The sequence below is a fragment of the Anabrus simplex genome, chromosome 2 (genome assembly GCF_040414725.1).
Source record: "Anabrus simplex isolate iqAnaSimp1 chromosome 2, ASM4041472v1, whole genome shotgun sequence".
NCBI lineage: Eukaryota > Metazoa > Arthropoda > Insecta > Orthoptera > Tettigoniidae > Anabrus > Anabrus simplex.
Window position 1 is genome coordinate 1,020,146,857 of NC_090266.1, and position 25,433 is coordinate 1,020,172,289.

At 39.3% G+C, this 25,433-nt stretch overlaps 1 protein-coding gene across 1 annotated transcript in view; it reads left to right on the forward strand.

Moving 5' to 3' along the window:
* The window catches only part of LOC136864637 (reticulophagy regulator 3), a 283,122-nt gene extending 257,892 nt beyond the window's left edge, over positions 1-25,230 (forward strand). The window contains exon 6 of the mRNA XM_068226366.1: positions 24,187-25,230. Coding sequence (XP_068082467.1) covers positions 24,187-24,704 — 518 coding nt within the window. The 3' untranslated portion in view covers positions 24,705-25,230. The remainder of the gene's footprint in view (positions 1-24,186) is intronic.
* Positions 25,231-25,433: the final 203 nt, after the last annotated feature.

Genomic DNA, 25,433 nt, shown 5'->3' on the forward strand with positions numbered 1-25,433 from the left:
CAGTAAGTGACAAATACCATAAAAATAAACATGCACATGCAACAGATATAAGAATCCTATAAAGGCAGTACCCGTAGTAAAATGCACGAAGTATACACACAGTGGATTCCACGGGAGGTATTAGAGATTTACTTTGCTTCGTCTTGTGTTACTACTTTGATTATTTTACATTATTATTATTATTATTATGCCATACCTAAGAATAACAGAAATTCCAACAACAGTAAATAAACATGCTCTTAACACTAGCATATAACGCGATTAGATTTTCCTTAGATGACTTCAAAATCTCAAGTATCCCCACTCAGAATTAGTCGTAATGGATTCCTATGAAGAAAAACATGATTCTTTGGACCAGTGGTAAGCATGTTAACTGTTTAGCCATGGAGCTGGGCTATTAACGTATGAAATATGTACTTAACATGCAACAAGAAACCTCAAAATTACAAAAATATTTTAAAAATACTGTTATTGAGAATGAAAGGTAAAAAATAGGGTACTTTTAAACAAGTTACAATATAAATAATTGTCACACTATATTGTGGTGCAAAAGTCAATCATGGTCCAAAGCACAGTATGTTACAAGTTATATTCTCAGGAGTCAGGTTTCATAGGTGATCAGAAAGTATATTCTTGTACGCTGAAAATGATTGCTCAACATTGCAGGAGATCACTGGTGCATACTTCAGTAAATAGGTGTGCCTGGAAGGGGTGTCTTTTAGAGTTCCTCACAACTCTCTGTTGAGGATCTGGCTAACAGTAAACAAACTGGCATAACATGGATTTCTCTCAAGAACTGACTGAATTTTTTTCAAGACTTTTTCACCGAGTGACCCGCGAACAGCATTTAGTTTATTTTTCACGTCACAATGATGTCCATCGATTGCATGAGCGATAGTCCACAAGTTTCCAAATTTTCAGTGTTTTCAGGAATCCAGCCAAAGTTAGATTTGATGTATGCAATAATTTTAGGATTCTGCAAGATTTTTTTGTGTATTCTTCACCGATACATTTGACTCGGGAGGGAAAGAGTCAATGGGTCTTAACATCTAGAAGGTGTTTGTTGTAGAAATTAACTGCGTTTATCCTAGTGCCCCATCATGTTAGTATGGGCTGTGGAGGAAGTGCCGCTTGTGGTAGTTGCATCTGGTAAACCTGCACACTTAAGGGTGCCTTCACAAACACCTTGGTCGAAGAAAAAAATTCATTGACTTCAGGAAAGTGACTTCATAGCTCTTCTGCAACTCTGCAAATAGCATGGGCCGAACACGTGAAACAGTTGAAGTGCGAATATAATACTTTAAGTGTGGTTGCAGCCTTCAGCATATAGGCTGCTGAGTCAGTGTACATTACAAGACCTCTTTCTTCTTGTACACCACCAGGCCACAATACTTTTAGTCCGTTATTAACTAATTGGGCAATTATTGTGTGATCTGTGCATTCTAGAAATCTGTTGGCAGAGATATGCGGTTTCGATACGCTGTTTGGACTCTGCTTTCCCACAACCAAGTTTGCAATAAATCGGCCCAAAATTTTAGTGGTTTCATCCAGAGATATTCAGATCTAAGAAGACCCTATTTCTGTTCTAATGAACTTCACCACATTATCATACCCAGCATCAAGATATCCCTTGCAAAGTATAGATTCATCAGGAACTTGACAACAGTAATTCTCAAGAAAAGCACATGAACTTTGTTCCATGGTATGTTTGCTGTGATCGTGGTTTCACACAGGTCTTTATGAAACTCACTTCAAGAAGAATCTTTGTGTGTTTGTGTTAATAAAGTCTGTTTTTTACTGAAAACAGCTGCTTATTTCTGTTGTGAAGCCCACTTCGTGTGTGCTGTTCTAATTGGGATTTCATTGTACAGCTAACGTTTTGGTCACACACTCAACACAACACTATTTTTCCATTGGAAGTACAGGCATCATCCATAGTTATCCAGGATCAAAGTTTCACAGCTAAAATATGTGTGACTGGAACTATCTTGCTTGGAATACTTAAGTGTTCACCATTCGACTGTGATCGTACCTACAGAACTACTGTCCACGACAAAACTTAACATCCTCGGTTTGTAGAATTACTTCAAATGGCCATCCCACAACTGCTTATAAATGTTGTTGTTGCTTGAGTCATCAGTCCACAGACTGGTTTGATACAGCCCTCCATGCTACCCTATCCTGTGCTAACCTTTTCATTTCTACATAACTACTACATCCTATATCTGCTCTAATCTGCCTGTCATATTCGTACCTTGGTCTACCCCTATCGTTCTTACCACCTGCACTTCCCTCAAAAACCAACTGTACAAGACCTGACTGTCTTAAGATGTGTCTATCTCTTCTTCCGGTCAAATTTAGCCAAATCGATCTCCTCTCACTAATTCGATTCAGTATCTCTTCATTCGTGATTCTATCTACCCATCTCACCTTCAGCATTCTTCTGTAACACCACATTTCAAAAGCTTCTAACTTTTTTCTTTCTGAGCTAGTTTATCGTCCATATTTCCCTTCCATGCAATGCCACACTCCAGACGAAAGTTTTCAAAAACATTTTTCTAATTCTTATATCAATGTTCGAGGTGAACAAATTTCTTTTCTGAAGAAAGGCCTTCCTTGCTTGTGCTAGTCTGCATTTGATATCGTCCTTACTTCTGCCATCATTAGTTATTTTACTACCCAAGTAACAATAGTCATCTACTTCCTTTAAGACTTAATTTCCTAATCTAATATTTCCTGCATCACCTGACTTTGTTTGACCGCACTCCAATATTTATTTTATTTATTTATTTATTTTTTTTTTGGGGGGGGGGGGGCTTATTTATTTTCATCTTGTATTCCTTCCCCAAGACTCTGTCCATACCATTCAGCAATTTCTCCAGATCTTTTTCAGATTCAGATGAAATATCAATATCATCGGCATATCTCAGGGTTTTGATTTCCTCTCCTTGACTTTGATACCCTTTCCAAATTCCTCTTTGATTTCCTTTATTGCCTGTTCTATATAAAAATTGAAAAGGAGAGGGGACAAACTGCAGCCTTGCCTCACTCCTTTCTGGATTGCTGCATCTTTTTCAAAGCCCTCGATTACTGGGCGAGTTGGCCGTGTGCGTAGAGGCGCGCGGCTGTGAGCTTGCATCCGGGAGATAGTAGGTTCGAATCCCACTATCGGCAGCCCTGAAAATGGTTTTCCGTGGTTTCCCATTTTCACACCAGGCAAATGCTGGGGCTGTACCTTAATTAAGGCCACGGCCGCTTCCTTCCAACTCCTAAGCCTTTCCTATCCCATCGTCGCCATAAGACCTATCTGTGTCGGTGCGACGTAAAGCCCCTAGCAAAAAAAAACCCTCGATTCTTATCACCGCAGATCGATTTTTGTATAGATTATAGATTATTCTCCTTTCTCGGTATCTGATTCCGATCACTTTCACAGAATATATTAAATAAATGTTAGTGAAAAAAATTAAACATCACTCCCTTTCAAATTTCCACCTGAGTTATTGTATACTTCACTGAGTTAATAAGCTGCCTTCAGGCAGTGGAGTGAGAAAATTCCCTACACACATTGTCATTCCCACTTTCTTGTGAAGCCAGCTAACAAAAGATAGCAGTAAAATTTAAGCTGCATTCTGGTTGTAGGGTAGCAGTATTAAGTATTAGGGCCTATCAATCAGCTATGTTTTCCATAGCTAATTAGGAAGTGCAAGATGTAAAGATAAGCTGGGAAATACCAGGTTATACCTGAGTAGTTGACCCCACCACGTCGTGAAAATAGTAACATGCGTTCCATTCAAGTACTAATAACTTTCAATTTAAAATCGCTAAACATCAATAATAGTTTGTAGTTTTATAGGATCCAGTGCATTTAGTTAAGCAGTTAGCATAGATGCTGGTTTTATGTAAAATGTAGTATTGTACAAAATATATAAAAATATATATCATTAAAATTGAAAATAATGGTCCTACTAATCTAATTCATGAACATTGCAGGTATTCAGACAGTAACATAAAGAGCAAAAATATGTAATTGCAGTACATAAAGATTATGTGGTGATTTACCTTTTATTTATGGTCATCATTAACAGCCTTCAATCTGAAGATTGGTTTACAGCACTTCTCCACTGTTTTCTTTCAGATTTCTGTTTTAGTTGCTCGTACTTTGTGCATCCAGCATCTTTTATCATTTGCTCAATGTACTGCTGGCGTGTCTCCTGCATTTCTTTCCATCAACTTTCCCTTTAATCGCTTTTTTCAGCAAGCTTCTGTGCCACAGTATGTGTCACCGAGCTCAATAGCTGCAGTGGCTTAAATGCGGCCAGTATCCATTAATCGGGAGATAGTGGGTTCGAACCCCACTCTTGGCAGCCCTGAAGATATTTTTCCGTGGTTTCCCATTTTCACAGCAGGCAAATGCTGGGGCTGTACATTAATTAAGGCCACGGCCGTTTCCTTCCCTTTCCTAGTTCTTTCCCATCCCATCGTCGCTATAAGACCTATCTGTGTCGTTGCAACGTAAAGCAAATAGCAAAAAAATAAAAAACCAGTATGTGTCCGATTAACCGCATTCATCTCTTTACAATGCTGTTCCACAAGCATCTCTTTTCTCCACCTCTCCTTAGCACTTCATTGTTATTTTTAATCTGTTTCAGCCAGGTCATTTTTTTCAGCATTTTCTTATAGCACCATATATTCAGAGCTTCCAGGTTTCTTCCTTCTTGGGGGCTCATGGTCCACGTCCCACATCCATACAGTGACACACTCCACACAAAGGTTTTTATTCTTCTTTTCCTCCTCTGCATGGATGAGTACTTTAAAGTGAAGACTTGACGTAAAGTAGTATTTAAATGCCAATTTCATGGTTATTTTTAGCCGGGCTGAGTGGCTCAGACGGTTAAGGCGCTAGCCTTCTAACCCCAACTTGGCAGGTTCGATCCTGGCTCAGTCCGGTGGTATTTGAAGGTGCTCAAATACGACAGCCCCATGTCGGTAGATTTACTGGCACGTAAAAGAACTCCCACGGGACTAAATTCCGGCACCTCGGCATCTCCGAAGACCTTAAAATAGTAGTTAGTGGGACGTAAAGCAAATAACATTATTATTATAGTTTTGAGAAAATTATTTTTTTAATATTGCCATGGGATGGCGTATATTTTATTGGCCGATTTTTTTATTCTAGAGTAGAAATATCTTTGTTTTACATACACTTGATAAGTCAAGATATAATTACATAAACTATAGTTTTGTACGTTTTTTTCTTTACGTTGCACTGACACAGATAGGTCTTATGGCGACGATAGGATAGGAAAACCTTAGGGATGGGAAGGAAGCGGCCGTGGCCTTAATTAAGGTACAGCCCCAGCATTTGCCTGGTGTGAAAATGGGAAACTACGGAAAACCATCTTCAGGGCTGCCGACAGTGGGGTTCGAATCCACTATCTCCCGATTACTAGATACTGGCCGCACTTAAGCGACTGCAGCTATCGAGCTCGGTTTTTGTAAGATTAAAGACATGAAATTTAGTCTACTAAGTTCCATGATTAACATATTGTAATGGTTAAGGAAAACAAATGTAAAGAGACACATCAAAGGAAGGCTCTTGAATAAACACTGTGTTTTAGCAAACAGTCAGAATGGCATGAACTACAAATAGAAAGATTTTAGAAAAAAAAGTAACATGTCAGAAATTATGATATACAGTGAAAAGTTCAACTTTATGAGGCAGTCAGTTTGTCATAGAACTCCCTCTGTTCCTTATTCCTCTGGGAGGGAATAATACCTTCCAGATCTTCCTTCTTTTCCTCTGATAATTTTGACACACATGGCAGTCTTGGGAGTGGCATATTAGCTATGTTCTCCTGTGTTACTCTGTTGTGGAAAACACACTGTTCAACCCATGGTTCCAAATCATGGAATGCATTACCACTTCATGCACTCTTTATGATGACAAGGTAAAAATCTCTGAGGTTCTTCTATATACTTGAACAAGTTCACCTTCCCCATTCGGAACTGTGAAAATCGCCTTTGACTGACGTGTACTCTCGTATGGTGTATTATATTTTCCATTCCTTTATCTACTTACATACTTCACCAAGATTAACCCAACCAGATAATTTTGCTTTTCATTGCGATCTGCTTAGTACAGATCATTCAAAAGCTGCAACTTCACAGTAGGAAAAAGCAATTTACACCTATAATGCCACTTAAAAGACACTTTTTCTTTTGGTGGTTGTTTTGCAGGAACTTGAACCATGCTTTTCCTTCCCCGAAACCTGCAGCTTCTTTCTTCCATTAGATTCTCTTCCATCTCCCTTTCTGTGGTGTTTATGATCACTGATACCATTGTTTGCAGACATAATAAAGTGCTCACCTAAGGGCATCAAATCCAAAGACCTGCATCTGGGGAGCCGAACTTGTCCTCGGACACTCCCTGCACTAGAAGCCATACACCATTTCAATCTCTTCTAATTATCAAAATTCACCAAATAGATCTCTCCCTATTTGATTCATTCTCTCTTCATTTGAGATTCAATCAACACATTTCACCTTCAGCATTCTTCTGTAACACCACATTACAAAAAGCTTCTATTCTCTTTCTTTCTGAACTAGGGAATCATCCATGTTTCACTTCCATACAGTGCCTCTCTCCATATGATAGTCTTCAAAATCATCTTTCTAATTCTTATATCAGTGTTCAAAGTTAGCAAATTTCTTCTCTTAAGACATGCCTTCCTTGCTTGTGCTCACCTACATTTCATATCATCCTTATTCTGCCATTGTTAGTTATTTTACTACCCAAGTAATTCAATTCATCTACTTCCTTTAAGACTTCATTTCCTAATCTAACATTTCCTGCATCACCTGACTTCATTCGACTGCACTCTATTCATTTTGTTTTGGACTTATATATTTTCATCTTTTATTTCTCTCCCAAAACACTGTCCATACCATTCAGTAATTTCTCCAGATCTTCTGCATACTCAGATAAAATAACAATATAATCGGCAAATCTCAGGGTTTTGATTTCCTTTCCTAGGATTGTGATTCCCTTTCCTAATTCCCCTTTAATTTCCTTTATTATCTGCTCTGTATAAACATTGAATAGGATAGGGGACAAATTGCAGCCTTGCCTTATTCCTTTCTGGATTGCTATTGCTTTATCAAAGCCCTTGATTCTTCACAGCAGACTAATTTTTGTGCAGATTATAGATAATTCTTCTTTCTCTGTACCTGATCCCGATCACATTCAGAATCTCAAATAGCTTGTTCCAATCAACTTTATCGAATTCCTTTTCTAGATCTATGAACACCCTGTACGTTGGCTTGTCCTTCTTAATTTCATCCCCTAAGATTAGATGTAAAGTTACGATTGCTTCGCAGGTTCCTACATTTCTTCTGAAGCCAAACTGATCTCTCCTAACTCAGTTTTGACTGGTCTTTCCATTCTTCTGTAAATAATATGTGTTAAACTTTTGCAGGCACGGGCTACTAAACTAATGGGAACAGTACTTTTCACACTTGTCAGTACCCGCTTTCTTGGAAATAGTATAACAACATTCTGCCGAAAATCGGATGGCATTTCTCCTGTATCGTACGTCTTACATACTAAATTGAATAACCTTGTGACGCTGGTTTCTCCATAGGTACCGGGCTGAGTGGCTCAGACGGTTGAGGCGCTACCCTTCTGACCCCAACTTGGCAGGTTCGATCCTGGCTCAGTCCGGTGGTATTTGAAGGTGCTCAAATACGTCAGCATCGTGTCGGTAGATTTACTGGCACGTAAAAGAACTTCTGCGGGACTAAATTCCAGCACCTCAGCGTCTCCTTGAACCATAAAAGTAGTTAGTGGGACGTAAAGCAAATAATTTTATTATTATTATTATTATTATTATTATTATTATTATTATTATTAATATCAGGCAGTCTGCAATTATGAGGGTATGTCATCAGTTCCAGGTGCCTTGTTCTTGTTTAGGTCTCTCGAAGCTCTGTCGAATTCTGACCTCAAAATTGGGTCTCCCATTTCATCAAAAAAATCAGCCTCTTCGTGTTCCAGAACCTTATCATGTACGTCTTTCTCTTGATATGACTGTTGGATATGTTTCTGCCGTCTTTCCGCCTTGTCTTTTTTCCCTAGAGGTGATTTGCCATTTGAGCTCATAATATTCATACACCTGGTTTTCCTTTCTTCATAGGTTTCCTTGATTTCCCTGTATGCAGCATCTACCTTTCCTACACCATACCAGCTTCAACATCCTTGCACTTTTCTTTCAGCCATTCTTCTTTAGCTGTCCTGCACTAACTATCTACTTAATTCTGTAATCGTCAGTCAAGTCTAGTATCTCCTGAGTTATTCATTGATTCTTAGTTCATCTTTCCTTTCTTCCTAACCTTTCTTCTGCAGCTATACTGACCTCATTTTTTACAACTGTCCATTCTTCCTTTATTGTGTTTCCTTCAGACTTTTCACTTAGTCCCAGTGCAAGATTTTCCTTGAAACAATCACTCGCACTGTTTTTCTTTCAACTTGTCTAGATCCCATCTTCTTGCACTCCTTCCTTTCTTCAATTTCTTCAACTTCAGATGGCATTGCATGAACAACAAATTGTAGTCGGTGTCCACGTCTGCTCTTGGGAACACCTGGTTTCTGAATCTCTGCCTGATCATAATTGAAGTCTGTTTGGTAACTTCCAATGTCTCCAGGTCTTGTCCACGCATCCAGCCGTCATTTGTGGTGTTTGAACCAAGTATTGGCAAGGACTAAATTACGATCGACCGAGCTCGATAGCTGCAGTCACTTAAGTGCGACCAGTATCCAGTAATCGGGAGCTATTGGGTTTGAATCCCACTGTCGGCAGCCCTGAAGATGGTTTTCCGTGGTTTCCCATTTTCACACCAGGCAAATGCTGGGGCTGTACCTTAATTAAGGCCACGGACGCTTCTTTCCCATTCCTAGACCTTTCCTCTCCCATCCTCGCCATAAGACATATCTGTGTCGGTGCGACGTAAAGCAAAATAGCAAAAAAAAATTACTATCGGTGTAGAATTTTACCAGTCAACTTCCTCTTTCATTCCTTTGTCCCAGTCCGAATTTTCCTACTGTACTACCTTCTTTTCCTTAGCCTGCCACTGTATTCCAGTCTCCCATCACAGTTAGGTTCTTATCACCTTTTATATAACACCAGGTCAGATGCCTCAAACACAGAGGTCATCAGATGAACTTCACACTGAACATTCTGAGCTGTGTACCATAATATTCCAAGTTCCAAGCGAACAAGATGGCGGACTTTGAGGTGACGCTGTGAGTGTGCTCTGTGTTTATCCCGCGCTAACTGCATTTGAAACAGCATATATAGTCCGTAAGTTGTGTGAAAAGTGGCGTTAAGTTGTAACTAGTGTACGTTGCAAGATGCCTTCAGTCAAAGGTGCACATGAAAGGCTGGATAAATTTGAAGCAGCTATGAACAGGTTCGAGGCATGCCTAGAACTTGTTGATGGCTCCCAAGGCTCCAGCACAACCAACCCTGCTGGTAACTCCCTAGCTTCCTTGAGGCAGGAATTCATAGAGTTTAGGTCAGCAATAACCAGTGAACTCAAGTTGCTTAGAGATGAACTAAATGGTCTTGAACATAAACTGGAGGAACAAGACGAGCTATTGGATGAGGCAGAGCAGTACAGTAGAAGAAACTGGCTTGCTCATACATGGTATCGCCGAGGAGCCAAATAAAGACATTTATAGAAAAGTGAAGGATGTATTCTCCAAACATCTAGAGTTGGAAGTGCCCATGGAAGGGTTCAATAGAATCCACCGAATTGGAAAGACTCAGAGGACAGCATCAGAGGTACTAACAGCGGGTAAGCGGCCGATTATCATCTAAATAGCATGTATTGTTATCTTATAATCTACTTGCTGGAATTCTTAGTATTCAGCTAGACAGTTATTGTGCACCTGGACCTGACCTTGGCAGTGACGGTATCAATAATCCCTCCCTCCCGGTCTCTCCCTTCTCAACAGGTACTCTGATGAAACAAGCATTGTCGTCCTCGTCTTACAGCCTACAGTGTTGCCATGTAAATGCTCTTTCTCTTCCGGCGCATTACAACAAAATTCAAGCAATACTAACGGAAAATAATTTACATATACTTTGCATATCTGAAACCTGGCTGACTCCTAGCATTCCTTCGTCCATGGTTGATATCGATATGATCTAATACGTTTCGATCGGTCGGATGGAAGGCGTGGTGGTGGGACAGCGATTTACTGTAGAAATGATCTATAGAACCGAGTAATATGTATTTCTTCCCAGGATGTACGAACACGGCCGGAATTCATGTTTGTTGAAGTAAATATCATCAGACAAAAAGTGATGATTTCTGTCATATACAAACCGCCTGGTGTAACTGATATGACCGAATTCGAAACATATTTACTAAACTTCCAGGCTATTTATGAACACATAATCATTATGGGTACTTTAACTGTAACCTACTTAATACGACTCATGACAGTAAACGATTTGTAGATTTGTTTACTACTTTTAACATGACTATTCTCCTGCTACAACCCACCAACCACATGTATGCAACAAACCGTTCATCACACACACTCATAGATCTCATTATTACAAACAACCCAGGTAAAGTAATAACCCATGGGCAAATCCCTGTACCATCCATTTCGACCCATGGCCTTATATATTTATCGTATTCCCTCAAAGTGCCTATATACAAACCCAAGTACATAACTGTTCGAAATACGAAGGACTTAAACTTGGATTACTTGAAATACGATGCTTATCAACTACCGTGGGACGATATACGGAGTCTAAATGATATTGACGCTAAAGTTAACTTGTTTAATACGATGGTAAAGAACTTATATGACAGACATGCCCCCAAACGTCGAATAAAGGTTTCTCGCCCTTCTTGTCCATGGCTAGATGATGAAACCAAGAGAATGATGGCCCACTGTGACTTTTATTTCGACATTATAAACAAACCCTAGATGACCCAGACTTTGAATCTTACCGCATCTTAAGAAATCGCACAAAGCAATTAATCAGAAATAAGAAGTGTGCATATTTCTGGAATTTAGCTAACAACATAAATTCTAATCGTGCATGGGACCAACTTAGAGCTCTGGGAATAGGAAAACATCAACAGAGACGGACAACTCCTGACATTTCACTTGACGAACTGAACAATTACTTCAGAAGAATAAATATTCAACCTACCCCACTTAACTGCACCGACTCACCGCCCTCCCCTCCAGCCAATCCACCATTCAGACTTCACAGTGTCACAGAAAATCATGTTAAAAAGGCTTTGTACTCGATTAAATCAAAGGCCACAGATGTAGATGATATTGGTTTTATACATAACATTATGGGTGCTGTCCTGCCTATGCTGACGCACATACTGAACCATTGTTTACTAAACGGAACTTTCCCAACTGACTGGAAAACAGCCAATATTATGCCGGTACCTGAGAGTTTAGACCCACAATCACCTTCTGACTATCGCCCGATGTCCATACTCCCTGCGCTTTCTAAAGCCTTTGAACGTTTAGTATACGAGCAGGTTCTGGAGTACCTAAATAAAAATACTCTTTTGGACCCTTTGCAGTCTGGATTTAAGAAGGGGCACAGTACCGCGACAGCACTTTTGAAGGTTACTGAAGACATTAGAAATGCTATGGACAAACGACTGCTTACTATACTTATCCTTCTTGTCTTCAGTAGCGCCTTTGACACTATAGACATTCAGACTATGATAAAGAAAATGGAACTGCTAAATTTTGACCTGGCTGCGCATAAGTTTTTTAGTTCTTATTTGAGTAACCGTCAACAGCGTGTAACAGTAACGACAAGGTCTCTAAATGGAAAATGAAACTTAGTGGTGCCCCACAGGGCAGTATTCTAGGGCCCTTACTTTTGTGTATTTTTATCAATGACATACCATCTGTGACAGGAAATAACACACACCACCTCTATGCTGACGATCTTCAGATTTATCGACACTGCAAGACTTCAGACTTAGATGAAACAATACAAGATATTAACAGTGACGTCTGACGACGCATTATATATGCACAACGAAATTCTCTTATACTAAACTCCACAAAATCTCAGGCAATCATAATTGGAACACGAAAATTACTGAACTGGTCAAACAATGTTGCAACCCCGCCTATCGTACTGAATGGTAACATTATTCCCTACAGTAAAACAGTTAAAAAAAATAGGCGTAATTATAAATGAAACACTTGATTGGTCTGATCACACGAAAATCATCTGTAAAAAGATTTTTGGAGCGCTTCACCCTCTTAAACGGCAAAGGGATGTATTTCCATTTGAGCTTAAAGCCAAACTAATACAGACACTGGTTCTCCCTATTCTTGATTATTGTGACGTTCTAGTTGATATGACAAGAGAAGAAACACTTAAACTTCAACGAGCACCGAATTCCTGCCTGTGATTTATTTACAATATCGGGTACGATGTTCATATTACCCCATACTATAAGGTTCTCTCATGGCTGAAGCCTGATAAACGTCGGCAACTACACATTTTAACGATGGTGTTTAGAGTACTAGCTGAAAGTCAGCCACTGTATATTTCTTCTAAATTCACATTTTTAACATCATTTCACAACTTAAATACACATTCCAGATCCTCACTTTCTATTCCAGCGCACCGCACAAATAAAATTAATAGATCGTTTGTAGTGACCGGTGCCAGATTATGGAATTCCCTGCCAGCTCAGGTCAGAGAAACTAGCTCTTTACAAAGGTTTAAAGTCACCTGCCGAGACTACCTGCTGAGGACAGCTAACTGAATGGCTGAAGTATGAATGTGTCCGTGCCTGAGGATTAGTCATTATTAAGAGTTTTTACTATTAATTAGTTTTATTAACTTAGTAATGTATTTAAATTTGTTCTCAATTCTATTAATTTTTTGTTTGGTTTTAACTATTTTAAATATCTCATTAATTTATTTATTATTTTGATTAGTATGTGGTTAAGTGGAAGAGAGGGTCTCGAGCCCTAACTTCGCCAATGAAAAAAAAGCATTAATAAATAAATAAATTAATTAATTAATTAAACAATATTGTTATGAATAAAACTCCATCTGTTTCATTACTCTAATTTATTTCAGGATGGCCTAATAAATGCACACACACATATTTAAATACAAACAATGGCCACACTAACCACCAGTCTTTTTACAAATCTCTGTACCTTATGGCACAGCAAGGGTCCAGCCTGTTCCTTTACCTGGGACACTAATCCTTACTTTCACCTTCCCCCCAAGCCCAGTCATCTCCTACAGCCACTGTGCATAGACAGCTGGATTTGAACACAGTGCCCCTGGCTATACAACACACGACAACCGTTCGTCGGTTCAACACCAGTGATAGTCCAGTACTTCGCACAGTCCCATGCAGTGAACAGTTGAACAGCTCAACAGTATTCAACAGCAGGACGACCCCCTGCGGGTCGGGGAAGCTCATGCAGAATACACCCGCGGTATCCCCTGCCTGCCGTAAGAGGTGACTAAAAGGGGCCCAAGGGGCTCTCAACTTGGGAGTGTGGATTGGCGACCACGGGGCCCTTAGCTGAGTCTTGACATTGCTTCCACTTACTTGTGCCAGGCTCCTCACTTTCGTCTATCCTGTCCGACCTCCCTTGGTCAACTCTTGTTCTTTTCCGATCCCAATGGTATTAGAGCATTCAAGGCCTAGGGAGTCTTTCGTTTTCACGCCCTTCGTGGCCCCTGCCTTTCTTCGTCCGTTACTTCATCTTTCGAAGTGACAGATCCCTTCTTTCTTCTTCTTTTCTCTCTTTCTTTACCCCCTGTGGGTGGGCGACGCAGACGAATAATACACCCACGGTATCACCTGCCTGTCGTGAGCGGCGACTAAAAGGGGTGACTAAGGGATGCTGGTATTAGAACCATGAAACTACTGTTGATTAGTACCATCACGCAGGGAACACCATGGGTCGCCTTTACTTACGAGTAGTACCACTATATTTGGTACACAATAGGTTTGTGATTAGTAGCAGCAGAGAGTGGTTCCCCTGTGGGTTTCCAGTACCCGTGCGTCGTACCCATGTGAGCAACACTGCGAGTCTGGACGTATCCTACGAGTTGTACCACTATATGAGCGACACCGTGGATCTGCGTTGCCTGTGATTAGTACCCCCTATGTGAGGAACATCATGGGGCCCATGGGACCGGCACCCGTGACTAGTACACCTAGGTGAGGAAACTCATCGGTTTGCATTGGCAATGAGTGGCGCCATTTTGTTAGAAACACCCTAGGTCTGCGTTACCTGTACGAAGTACAATACTTGTGATTAGTACCATCTTGTGTGGAACACTGTGAGTCTTTGCTACTTTTGATTAGTACCCCAACATGACAAATACCATGGTTCTACTTTACTCGCGACATGTACCATTCTGTGGGGCCTTAGATGTGCATTTTTCACCCCTTTCGACATCAAGCATCCTCGATTCAGGATTCTGCTTTATGAGTGGTCCCTTGGTCAGTAATAAATTATATGTGATCCTTTTTTGATTTGAATCCACTAATTTTTTTTGTTTGCTCGTTTTTTGTTGTTTTTTTTTTCTACATGTCCATCGATTCCTTCTTCATGACAATTTTTTTGTTCTTTTGATCAGTTTATGATTTTGAATTTTTTGTCGTCATTTCATTTCGTACCATTAGGGGCCGATGACCTTGATGTTAGGCCCCTTTAAACAACAAGCATCATCATCATCATCATCATCAACAGCAGGACGATACAACAGCGAACATTAACACCGGTCCATTTATCCTCTCACTCTTGATAGCGTGTTTCCTCGCTGGCTCACAGCGATTCTCAATCCACCGAATTACACGGCCACACAGTACAGCCTACCGTTCTGTACCCTCCAGTTACACTCTCACTGGTCTCTCTGACACTCCAACAACAGCTCCTGGTTCGGACCTCGGTGGGACACTACCAACAGCCAACACCTCTGTCGCCCTCAGCCCAGCCACCAAATCCCAACTCACTGAGTGTCACACTGGCTCCACCTCGGAACCCAACTGTCACTCACTCTAACACTGACTCCCACACGGAGTCCAAATCTGACTGACTGTCCGCTGCTATCCTCTCTTTTTATAGCTCGTGTGATTTTATCCAGAAATTTCACGGTGTCACTGCAGACAGACCATTCCCATTGAATCTCCAAAGAACTCGCTGGTAAGCCAGCATCCGAAAACAATAACCGGAAAGGCCAGCCCCATCCCGCAGGCCTGCTGGGAGATTCCAGGTCATCTGTGTCACCAGCCCCTTCCTGGAAGTATGGAAAGGAGCTATCAAGGGGCTGACACGTAACATTGCCCTCCTTCGAGAGCTGATCGTCCTGATCACTAACCTTCTCGGCTGTTCTTCGGTATGGCGCCCGTCGGTCTAGATGTACCACGTTCATCTTGCACCTTGGCCTTTGTCGTACTCGGTAGCTGACGTCATTTATTCCTCTCAGAATGTGATAAGGGCGTTTCCACGTCCTCTGGAGCTTGAAAGACAAGCATTTCTTCCTTACGGAGTTATATAGCCATCCTAGGTTGCCCTCGTGATTTCCCGTGGTGTCCGCTCGTTGGCCGTGCCGCACCTTCACCCGGTCGCCCTCTAAGCTCAAACTCTTCTTGATAGCGATGCTCATATCCTCCAGTCTCCTTGTCAGGTCCATGTAGTACCTATCCGTCAGGGTAGGATGGTCCTCAGGCTGGCCAAACTCCAAATCCACCAGAAGTCACAGCTCTCTTTCAGACGGCGTCCTCGCTGGAGAAGATCCCATGGCCTCGTGCATTATGGACTGGTAAGCCAGGGGGACCAGGGGAAGGTTACGATCCCCGCCCCTTTGCATTTCCATCCAAGCGTCATGGCTTCAGTTTCCTTCGAACCCCACGGTGATCACTCGGCAGGAAACTTCGTGCTCGGCCTACCTCCTGGAACAGAACTCGCAGTCTTCTGAACAAGGTCTACGGGACAGAACGTCGACCTGCTGAACATGCTTTATCTCGCGTGGACCCTCGTCAACATTTCTCTGTCCGTCGCCCATCTTCTTCTGGCCGTCTCCTGTCTTTTTCTGGTCATCCTCCATCTTCTTCTGGTCATCTTCCGTCTTCTCCGGTCGTCCTCCATCTTAATCTGGTCATCTTCATTCTTCTTTCGGCCATCAGCTTATGGAATAAACAAGGAAATAGTTGAGGCTTATATACGCGTCAAGAATTCTAATGATTTGTAGCTATCTCCGGTAGCTAAAAATCTCAGAGTCACTGCCAGTTGCAGCTGAGAACTAATACAACTTCTTAACTGAGTATTTTCTTTGGAGATACGAGGAGCAACCTGGAAATCATGAATTACAGTACTAATAATATGCCAGTCTTTAGCATATTGGTACCAGTATTATAAAAGTCATTTCCTCCATTTACCAAATGGTGCAACATTTCAAATGTACTAAAATCCATTCTTAAGAAGTTTCTATAACCATCTCCTCCCTCATTTAATAAATCAGCTGGTAAATGTTCCTGTATTCCAATAACGGATCTTTTCTTCAAGGATTATTTAACCCAAACGCTTCTGACTTTTTTAGCTTCTTTCTGTTGTTTTGTTTTAAAACACAACAGCAAGATACCAGCCAGAGCAAGACGTTTTTGTCTGCTTGGAGCCATATTGAAAACTGTACTCTTATACGAGTAAGCACCATACATGTAAACGTGTTTCCTACTCGGATACGAGCGCTCGTATACGAGTTACTCATAAATGTAAAGCCGGCTTTACAGCTGGCTTCCAGGTCGCTTCCAAGAACTGAGGTCGTCATATTTTGTCCCCAACTATACTTTGCACAAACAGCATTCAGCTCCATATATACTTCTATGACTGACACATTTTCGCTGCACAATGCGGGGACAACGCTCTCAAGAAATCTCAAGGCCCGTCTCGGACTGCTGATCACTAATGCAAGGTGTTCAGCCTTTGATTTGTTTAGTTGCAACTCCCTTACAAGGTCATCCAATTTCTGTTGAGTAAAGAACTGTGGTTCCATAGAAATGCTCTAATCACTTGCACTTGTCTTTACTTCCTCTTCAGCAAAAGCCTGTTTTGGCAGTGATGGATTTTTTTTTTTCTGTTCTTGGTATGCTATAAAAATTTAACAATTCTTGTGATGATTTGTGGGGTCTCACTATATTTGGGGAATTGCAAATGGCATACACTTCCTTACAGCCAACGCTCAAGTAGATCAGCAGCTGCCACAAGCCCATGTAACATTTTTTATCTTTAAGAAATACACCGAAGTAAGCAGGGTATGCCTTCGTCACTATATTGTCCGTCAACACAAGCACTGGTCAAATGGATATTGAATGTGGGGTCTGATAAATTGTGCTGAACATAGTTTTATGTTTCACTTGTTTAGATCCAATGTAATATCCGTAAACATATCAAAACGTGTCTGCTGGCAATTTACAACTTCTTGATGCTGACATATTAGGTTAAAACAGTCAACTTTACTAAGAACCATATGCAACTAAATTCACAAATGACAGGAAGACATTTTGTGAAAAACATACATAGTTTTGAGGGAAGTGTATAGATGCTAAGAATAGGGGTAGACCAGAGCATGAATATATAGTAGCGACAATAAGTATTTTGACAAATGTACTTCGACGAGGCAATATATAACAGGGTTCCCAGCAACCTGGAAAGTCAGGGATTGTCAGGGAATTTCAAAATTGTCAGGGAAAGTCAGGGAAGTCTTTTAAAAATTGGCGTGTGTCAGGGAAAGTCAGGAAAGTTGACTCAAATTTGTTATGTGTCAGGTAATTCATACTGATGACAAACTACAACCTGTGAATTCTTTGAAGTGAGGAAAAGTGATCAATTGATTAGGTAAGTTGAATTTTATTTTAAAAATTAAAATTGTGCATGTTTTGGGCTATGGCAGCATTAAAACAAGATAAGTTTATTGAAATGCTGAACAGTGTGTGGTGGCCCTGGCCCTACAAAGCTGTACAAGTATATTTTTATCCCAACAAGGTATCTTTACATTGCTGAGATGAACTTGTGCTCTGATATAGTTTTTGTGTACAATTAACATGCTTTTCTTTTGTTTCAGATTAGGCTTATGCATTAGATAAGATGGCAAGAAAAACAACTTTCAGCTATCAGTGGCTGGATTCAACCCTTAATCCAAAGTTTGTAAATTGGCTCAGTGATGTACCGGACAATAAATTTGAAGCCTACTTTAATGTTTGCAGAAAGAAGTTTAAACTCAGCAATTCATTCACATAGAACTGCACCAAAACGCACTCAGCTTCAGAATATTAAATCAAGACAGCCATCATTGTCATAATTTTTTGTCAAACCTAGCGCTAGTTCAATAGAATTAAGAAGTGTAGCTATTAGTTCAACAGAAACAAGAAGTGTAGACATAGAACATGGATCGCTTGATAATGCCATTGTCAAACCTTGTGGTAGTTCAACAGAAACAGTAAAGACTGGGCAGGGATAGAAAGTGGAAAGTCAGTACACTGTGTTACTTCTTATTTTAATAAAGATGAAGTAGCCAAAGCAGAAATGCTAGGGCATTAAAAGTTGTTGCTACTAAACACAAGAGAAGTTCATGTGCAGATATATGTGATACATTTAAACTTATGTTCCCAGATAGTGCAATTGCATCAAAATTCACCTTTGGTGAAAGTAAGTGTTCCTACGTGATTAATCATGGTTTTACACCACATTTCAGTGAGTTATTAACAAACAATTTGAAAACCTGTGAGGACTACGTAGTTTCTTTCGTTAAGTTACTCAATAAGGTAACACAACAAGGATAAATGGATCTCATTGTCAGATTTTATGGATATCAACACTCATAAAGTGGTTTCTAGATGTTGGAACAGTTTTTTTCTGGGTTGTGCTACTGCCCAAGATCTGCTGCAGAAATTTAATCCTGAACTGAAATCTCTTCAAAGAAAAAACTGTTGCAGGTCTCAGTGAATGGGCCTAATGCAAACTGGAGCTTTCTCAGGAAGCTTGAAGTGGAAATGAAGACAGAAAATCATGATGGGAAAAAGTTTTTGAACCTGAGAGTGTGTGGTTTGAATGTCATCAATGTTAAAACAGGTTTAATGACTGTAAATTGGGAGCTTAACTCATTCCTGTGTAACATGTATTATTTATTCAAAGACTCACCAGCTCGCCGGGCCCAGTTCACTGCAGTGATTGGTAGTGCAGTGTTCCCTCTGAAGTATTGTACAGTACGATGGCTTGAAAATGTTCATTGTCTGGAACGAGCCTTAGAAGTATTTCACCATTGGTTTATGGATTTCATTTCCGTATTGACAGATTACAGATGTACAGATAAGAAAGGATTTCCACCCTATCAGTACTGATTATTGTAAGAATTATTCTTACACCACATTTCAAAAGCTTCTATTCTCTTTCTTACAATAAACAGTATTGATAGGGTGGAAATCCTTTCTTATCTGTACATCTGTATTTCACCATATCAAGGCATATGTTACAAATGCTAAGTTGCCAAAAAATAAGTCCTGTAAAAATACTAAAGAATAAATCCAAGACCCTTTAATAAAATGCATACTAGCATGTTTCAAAACCATTTCTTTGGAATGTGAGCCTTTTCTCAGGCGATTTCAAAGTAACAAACCATTTGCTCCATTTTTGTACTCCCACCTGCATGAACTTTTAAGAAGTTTGACGAATCGCTTTGTCTAGCATAGTAAAATGGCAAATGCCACTGATATTAGGGAGTGTGATTTTGCTTGATCTACAGGACCCAACAAACTTAATTGAGTTAGGTAAAGTTGATGTTGGATTTTGTCGGAAAAAGGTACTTAAAGAACTAAAATTGTTAAGAGAGAGGAATTCTTGGTTTTAAACATGAATGTTAGAAAATATTAGTGGCAATTGTGACAAAACTGTTGGATAAGAGTCCTTTAAAGTGTAGATTAGTGAAAGGTCTTACAAGTTTGAACCCACAAATAAAATATCAGCAACCAAGTCTTGGTCAGACCTGAAAGGAATATGTTTTGGAAGGTTGCATGAAGCTAACAGAATAACTGAAAATGTGGCCAATAGGGCTAAAGCACAATATATTTCTCTGTGTTGTGAATGAAAGGAAGCTTTGGAAACTAAATTCAAAGAATGTTGTTTGAGTCATCAGTCCATAGACTGGTTTGATTCAGCCCTCCATGCCACCCTATCCTGTGCTAACATTTTCATTTCTACATAACTGCTGCATCCCACATCTGCTTGTCATATTCATACCTTGGTCTACCCCTACCATTCTTACCCCCTTACACTTTTCTCAAAAACCAACTGAACAAGTCCTGGGTGTCTTAAGATGTGTCCTATCATCCTATCTCTTCTTCTCATCAAATTTAGCTACAACGATCTCCTTTCTCCAATTCGATTCAGTATCTCCTCATTCGTGATTCAATTTATCCATCTCACCTTCAGCATTCTTAGGTAACACCACATTTCAAAAGCTTCTATTCTCTTTCTTTCTGAGCGCATTATCGTCCATGTTTCACTTCAACACAATGCCACACTCCAAACGAAAGTCTTCAAAAACATTTTTCTAATTCCTATATCAATATTCAAGCTGAACAAATTTCTTTACTTAAGAAAGGCCTTCCTTGCTTGTGCTAGCCTGAATTTTATGTCCTCCTTTCTTCTGCCATCGTTAGTTATTTTACTACCCAAGTAACAGTATTCATCCGCTTCCTTTAAGACTTCATTTCCTAATCTAATATTTCCTGTGTCACCTGACTTTGTACGATTGCACTCCATTACTTCTGTTTTGGACTTGTTTATTTTCATCTTATACTCCTCATCCAAGACTCCGTCCATACCATTCAGCAACTTCACCAGACCTTCTGCAGTCTCAGATAAAATAACAATATCATCGGCAAATCTCAGGGTTTTGATTTCCTTTACTACCTGTTCTATATAAACATTGAAAAGGAGGGGTGACAAACTGCAGCCTTGCCTCACCCCTTTCTGGATTGCTGCTTCTTTTTCATAGCCCTCGATTCTTATCACTGCAGACTGATTTGTATGTAGATTGTAGATAATTCTTCTTTGTCGGTACCTGATCTCGATCACCTTCAGAATCTCAAATGGCTTGGTCCAGTCATCATTATCAAATGCCTTTTCTCGACCTAAGAACGCCATGTATGTGGACTTGCCTTTCTTAATTCGATCCTCAAAGATCAGATGTAAAGTCAAGATTGCTTCACGTGTTCCTACATTTCTTCTGAAGCCAAATTGACCTTCTTCCAACTCAGTTTGAACTTGTCTTTCCATTCTTCTGTAAATTATACGTGTTAAAATTTTGCAGGCATGAGTTACTAAACTAATGGTTCAGTAGTTTTCACACTTGCCAATAGATATAACAACATTCTGCTGAAAATCGGATGGCACTTCTCCTGTCTCATACATCTTGCACACTAAATAGAATAACCTCGCCATGCTGGTTTCTCCTAAAGCAGTCAGTAATTTGAGGGAATGCCATCAATCCCGGGTGCTTTGCTCCTATTTAGGTCTCTCAAAGCTCTGTCGAACTCTGACCTCAAAATTGGGTCACCCATTAGTTAACTTTGGCAAGTAATAAAGCTTTGTCTTATACTGTCTCACGGAAATGCTGCAGTGGAGAGTGGCTTTTCTATAAATAAATCAATGTTGGTAGAAAACATTCCTGAAGAGTCAGTTATTGCACAAAGACAAGTGTATGATTCCTATTATACTATGGAGGTGTCAGATGCGTACCAATTAATCATAGAAAGTTGTTATTAGTGAGAGATGTTCATAAGAAATACCAGGATTATTTGGAGAAGACATGCCTGAAGGTCAAAGATGAGGACAGAAAAAAAGCTGAGAAACGAAGAATAAGTGATGAAGAAAGAAATTTGGAAGATGAAAAAAAAAGTTCAAAGAATGCAGTCACAAGAATGTGAAGCCAGAATTTAAGATAAAATCGTCTAATTGAAACCAGAAATATTGTGTGTAATTTTGTTGTGCTGCATTTTTTTTTTTTTTTTTTACACTACCAGCACTGTGTGTTCATTAGTAATTTTAATAGAAATACTCTCATTATTCATGTGTAAATAAAATGTATTAAGATTTGTTATTATCTGGCAGATCATTTATGAAATTGTATGTACTTTACTGTTCAAAATGTTGTATTTCCTATTTGAGTAATAAATATTGTGTACAGCTGTGTGTTGGACAGCTAATGGGGGTGGAGGAGGCTGTTTAAAATTGCACATATGCCAAATTTTTGTCAGGGAAATACAATATTTTGGTCAGGGAAATTAGTTTGACTTTCTGAGTGGGAACCCTGTATAACTAGTTGTACTTTATTTGGTGAAAGTCGTTGCATTTGTTATGAAACTAAATTAATAGCATTACTTGCTCTAGTTCAAACAAAATAAATGATACTTCAGACATTATGGTGTATTTATTGAGAACGCTAGATAAAAAGTATTTTGATAAACAGTGTATTTGTAATATATAACAGAAAATTTATCTTTCTAGATGATTTAGAACTCATTAGTACTTGGGTATATATCCGTTTGACTTAATGACTGCGGCACAGCATAATGGCATGGAGTCGACTAGTGAGGTCGAGGGATTCTGGGGTATTTTCTTCCGTTTTTTGCTCAAACACTGTAGAAGTCCAGCGCTCATGTTTAACATCGGTTGCCTCAGTCTTCAGTCCACTTCTTCCAACAAATGCTCTTATCGGATTTAAATCTGGGCTCTGGTTTGGCCACTCAAGCACCCTAATCTTAACTCCTCTTGAGAAAGTCTTGCACATGATGAAAGGTGTGTTTGGGAACATTGTTCTGTTGAAATGTCCAATTTTGATCCGTTGTCTTTTTAGCGTGGGGCAACATGCTTTCTTTAAGGATGTCACCGTACTTGAAGGCATCCGTAGTACCTTCATTTGGTACCAATGGACCGATATCTGAACGAGAGAAACATACCCACACCATTACGTGGCCACCACCATGCTTTACAGTGGGTACTTGGTACTGGACGTTGTTGCTTTCGTTTACAGGTCTGCATACATTTCAAATTTTGTTGGAAGAAAACAAATTAAATTTACTCTTGTCACTCCACAAAGCACGCAAGACCACTGTTCACTGTTCCAGACTTTGTGATTTGATGAATGTATTGTTTGTTGTCTTTGGTGTAATATTATATTTTACAGATATAAACACAGTCTTGTGACTTTCTTTCTTCACCAAATGTTTATTATTTGTCTGTACAGACCCAAATCTTTGCCCTGCTGTAGGGCATTTATCTCGGTATATTTTTAGGTCTGATGAATATTTCTTTGTCTTTGGCATGTTGGTAACTGTCTGAATGAACAAAACAAAGCCCAATGTAAACTGACTGCACTGACAAGCAGTGTCAGAATACTTTTTGACTTACCAAACTACAATTTTTCCTTTTGTACTCACCACAGTTGTGCCTAGCTCTAATCCGAGTGTTCACATGTATGCAACTGCCTGAGGAGTGAACATGGGCTATGACATCAATGAGTTGCATCCTCAGCGGGCGCTCTAGGGGTCAAAACACTTATTGTCGCTACTGTATAACATATAGAGTAGATGTAGTAGTTACGTAGAAATGGAAAGATTAGCACAGAATAGAATAGCATGGAAGATGCATCAAACCAGTCTATAGACTGATGACCCAAGCAGCAGCAAAGTTGGCTTGTTAAAGAAGTTGATATATTGAAGCTTGGCAGCTATATACTAATAAAGTTGAAACTTCAAATTACAGCCATCTACTGGTAATCGCTTTGAACTGCTACGATTATCAGAGAAAAAGCTGTAAATTTAAAATTATTAAAAAAATTAAAATTAAATATTTAAAAAATCTGTTACCCTTATGCCATATTTGTCAGTTTTTTTCTTTTTTGCTTGTTTCTTGTTTTAATGTTCTTCCTTCTTATTCTTTTGTTATTGTGAAATTTCTTGTTTCAATATAATTTTTGTGTTATTTGGTTTTCATGGAATTATCATTATAATTTATGTTTTAATTTTCAATTGTTGTCAGCTAGCTCACAGTTTCTATGTATTTGTTGATAATATTATATTTTACAGATATAAACACAGTCTTGGCTCAAGAAGAAGGTAGCACAGATGGTTTGGACATCAGCGAATTTGACCTGTCAGCTCCACCATCAGTGCACAGCACGAACAATCATGAATCCAATTATAATGAGAGAACTAGGCTTGATCCAGATAGTTCAGATACAGATGATGATGGCAATGTTGGTAGTGAAGAACAGATACGATTTCAGAGCTTACATTTCAATCGTGACAGTTCTGAAGAAGAGGAGCTGGCATTTGCTCATGGCTTAGCTTTTACTGAAAACAGTTCAGTTCCAACTCAGACTGTCCCCACAGCAACTACAGCTGGTTTGACTGAAATGTTGACATCAACAGCTGTTCAGGCAGTATCAAAGAATATTGCAAATTTAGGAGCTATGGGACAGAGCCTTCTATCTACAGTCCTTAGTGGTGGCAGTCATCTAACTATACAAGAACCAAACAGAGATGAATCTTCCTCGGGAGAAAGTGAAGACTTTGAAATGATCTCGCAAGAAGATCTGTCATAATGACTGTCAAAATTAGAATTTTATAAAATAATGAATTACTAGTGTTTTATGAAGTGGCATAGTATTTGCATATGTATATGCATATACATATTTTTTTGACAAAAAAATATTCTTCTCGACTCTGGGAATCTTGTCATTGAGATTAATGTTAAATTTTGGAGAAGTTATGTTGTTTCTTTTTCCTCTATGTTCTATTTACATTTTATAAATTGTAATATATGTGAAGTAGTAGCTCATTTAACTAGTAGGGACCTCATTGCTTCGAATAGGAACATTTGTTTAACCTATACAAAATATCCAGATGTTTTTATTTTTAGTATATGTATTTTGTCAGTGATTATTGTGCATTAACCTGACATGTGAGGAGTTTGTATGCACAAACCATCAGATTTGAGACTGTCATTGTGTAAATGCTTGTAGTTTTATTGTAAATATCTTGTGTTACCAGTGGAACTTTATCTGCTGGAAATGTAAATTTGACAGGTTCTTTTCTTTCACATTTCTCTTAATAAATATTTCCCAGATATCATGGTTGTCAGTATTGTACTTCACAGTGAAAGTATTTGTCCTCTTTAAAAGTTTGTTTTTTAAGTTGAAATCGATTCTAAAATCTCTGAGTATCTGAGTATTGGTATTGATCAATTATTCCCCTAATACTTGCAAACAATCAGAACACCATATTGTATTCTAGTATTATTAGCATCTGTTGTCTATAAAGGAGAGACATAT